The 2,912-nt window shown below is 37.0% G+C and overlaps 2 protein-coding genes across 7 annotated transcripts in view; both read left to right on the top strand.

Annotated features, from left to right (window-relative positions):
• Positions 1-2,912, top strand: part of LOC122328902 (sushi, von Willebrand factor type A, EGF and pentraxin domain-containing protein 1-like) — a 502,117-nt gene that overhangs the window by 465,443 nt on the left and 33,762 nt on the right. The gene's annotated exons all lie outside the window — the stretch shown is intronic.
• The window catches only part of LOC122329128 (polyamine-transporting ATPase 13A2-like), a 6,481-nt gene that overhangs the window by 1,761 nt on the left and 1,808 nt on the right, over positions 1-2,912 (top strand). Inside the window, exons 4-10 of the mRNA XM_043225338.1 lie at positions 203-359; positions 492-603; positions 1,150-1,274; positions 1,470-1,654; positions 1,785-1,877; positions 1,984-2,063; positions 2,155-2,301. Coding sequence (XP_043081273.1) covers positions 203-359; positions 492-603; positions 1,150-1,274; positions 1,470-1,654; positions 1,785-1,877; positions 1,984-2,063; positions 2,155-2,301 — 899 coding nt within the window. The remainder of the gene's footprint in view (positions 1-202; positions 360-491; positions 604-1,149; positions 1,275-1,469; positions 1,655-1,784; positions 1,878-1,983; positions 2,064-2,154; positions 2,302-2,912) is intronic.

Genomic DNA, 2,912 nt, shown 5'->3' with positions numbered 1-2,912 from the left:
ATATATTAGTTAAAACTTCTTTTGTTTATACAATTCAAAGTTAGTGCTGTTTGGACCCCAACATTCTTCAAATTATCTAGTCCAGAGGTTTGTAACGGCATGTAGATGATATTCATTTTTGTTTGAACTATCTTCATCCCACAGATACTGGATAAGGATAATGTTTTAATCATGATGTTCCTGTCCTCCTCCTGTTTTTCAGTCTGTCAGTCAGCCAGTGGCGATCATACGGCGATTCCCATTTTCCTCTTCTTTGCAAAGGATGAGTGTTGTGACCGTGGGTCCAGGTGGAGCGTCTCCTGTGGCGTTCCTTAAAGGAGCACCTGAAATAGTTGCCAGCTTGTGCCTTAGAGAAAGTGGTGAGGACCTGACTCTTAAACCTTGTCCTGGTTCTTTTACCACCTTGAGAAGAAAGAGCAGGAGCGTGTGGAACACTGCCTATTTATTTTCGCACTCAGTTTTGTTCTGTCTTTGTGCTCTCCTTGTGACAGTGCCATCTCATTTTTCACCCATTCTCCGGGAGTATGCCAGCCAGGGCTTCAGGGTACTTGGATTTGCCTACAAGCATCTCACTAAGGAGACTAACCTAAGCACTGTCGAAAGGTCAGCTGTTTTGTTTCAAAAACAATAAAGCATTCAAAGATTGGGGATTGGTAAGATTTGTTTCTGTTATGCTGTTTCTGTTAAGTCAGTAAAACGTGAAATATTATTATTACTACTATTTAAAATGCTACTTAAATAGCACTTTAATGTAGTGTTTAAGTATCACATGTTAACTTCGAAAACAGTTGTGTTGCTTAATATTTTTGTGGAAATTATTATACTTTTTTATTTTAGTATGAATATGATTTGAAATATTTTTTTTTAACATTGAAAATGTTATTGCTATCATTAATTTAATTTAATACATTCTTGCTTGAATTACCGCTGAAGTATTTTTTGTTTTGTTATTAATTAATTAATTATACTTAAAATATTTCTTTAATGCATCCTTGTTGAGTAAATGTAAAAATGTTGTTTAAAAAAGGCTACTGACCACAAACATTTGATAATTGCTGTATTTAACTTATTATTCATAATAAATAGATCTGTAAAAAAAGACGGATGCATGCCTGCTTCCTCATGTTCACAGTAAATGTTGACTTGCAGGGTGGAGGTGGAGAAAAACATGAGCTTCCTGGGCCTGTTAGTAATGAAGAACCAGGTGAAGCCAGAGAGCGCAGAAGTCATTCGCACACTTAAACTGGCACAATTACGGCCTGTTATGGTTACAGGTACGTCCAAAAATAACAAGCGTAATCTAAAAAACCTTATAGTGTGCAGTTATAACCACGATTTGCTTAAGGCCTAGTTACATTGTCACTATACATTCCAATAATTGTTTATGTTGGCTTCTCGGTATCTTTATGGACACAAAATAAAGCGTTCAAGCGAAAACGATTGGTCATGCTGTTTTTCTGCTCTATCAGGTGACAATATTCTCACGGCTGTGAATGTAGCACGTGCGTGTGGAATGGTGCCGTCACATGAGAAGGTTATTTTTGTTCACGCATCGCCCCCTACCGCCAGTCCAATGGCCTCGCTGCAGTTTCATCAAGGAGATGGTGCAGTAACCACCATTAATACTCAGGAGGCTATTGATATTCCAGCGCAGGTTTGCTTATTTGACCTTTTAAGTGCTTTACAAATGTTACCACTGACATATCACGTAGTAGTGTCTACGCAGAGTTTTTATTAATTCACAACAGCAAAAAGATTAATATGTCCTCTTCCTGTACCGCAAGGATCTCTACCAAAACGGTGCCGGCTATCATTTGGCTATAAATGGAATGTCCTTTGCAGCACTTTGTGATCATTTCCCTGAATATCTGCCCAAGGTGACTTAGATTAAGTTTTAGGAGCATTGATCCGTTCTAATTTTAGACCCGTGTGCACAAATGCATTTTCTGGAGAGTGACGGTGCTCGTTGTTTTTGTGTTGCAGATTCTGATGAGGGGAACCGTGTACGCCCGCATGACCCCAGACCAGAAAACCCAGCTGGTCAAAGCACTGCAGAAACTCAAGTGAGTCCAGTGTTTGTGGTGTTGTACATTGCTTCGAGAGCCATGTGTAGTTTGTTAGCGGGGCTTTGTAACATTGAGCGTGTAGTTACAGGGTGGGCATGTGTGGCGATGGAGCCAATGACTGCGGAGCACTGAGGGCCGCTGATGTGGGTGTGTCGTTGTCTGAGGCTGAGGCGTCTGTGGCGTCTCCTTTCACATCCAAGTCTAACAACATTAGCTGCGTGCCTCTACTCATCAAGTAAATAACAAATGCACAGATTTTATGTAGAAATTTAATAATAAATGTGACCCTGGACCACAAAACCGTAAGTCGATGGGGTATGTTTGTAGCAATGACATTGTATGCCAAAAATCATTAGCATATTACTTAAAGATCATATTCCATATTCCAAGATTTTTTGGTGAATTTCCTACTGTAAATGTAATAAAACTTAATTTTTGATTAGTAATATACATTTAAAGCTGATATTCTTTTTGCACCCTCAGATTCCAGATTTTAAATAGTTGTATCTTGAGCAAATATTGTCCTATCCTAACAAACCATATATCAGTGGAAAGCTTTCAGATGATGTATAAATCTAACTTTTGAAAAATTGACACTTATGACTGGTTTTGTGGTCCAGGGTCACTTAATATAAGGTATTATATTAAGATCAATATATGTATTTTGTCAATATACAATTTAATCAATATATATTTTATTCATTATAATTTGTTGTTGTTAATTACATTTAATAAATTGTTGTAAATAATAGTAATAATGATAAACAATTTATTAAATATTGTATCCTTGACCTAAGGTATTATAATAATTTATATTGCTGTTTTGTAATCTTATGTATTTATAAA

Source organism: Puntigrus tetrazona, chromosome 23 (genome assembly GCF_018831695.1).
Source record: "Puntigrus tetrazona isolate hp1 chromosome 23, ASM1883169v1, whole genome shotgun sequence".
NCBI lineage: Eukaryota > Metazoa > Chordata > Actinopteri > Cypriniformes > Cyprinidae > Puntigrus > Puntigrus tetrazona.
Note: the sequence above shows the minus strand (reverse complement) of the source record. Positions and strands in the feature narration are given on the sequence as shown.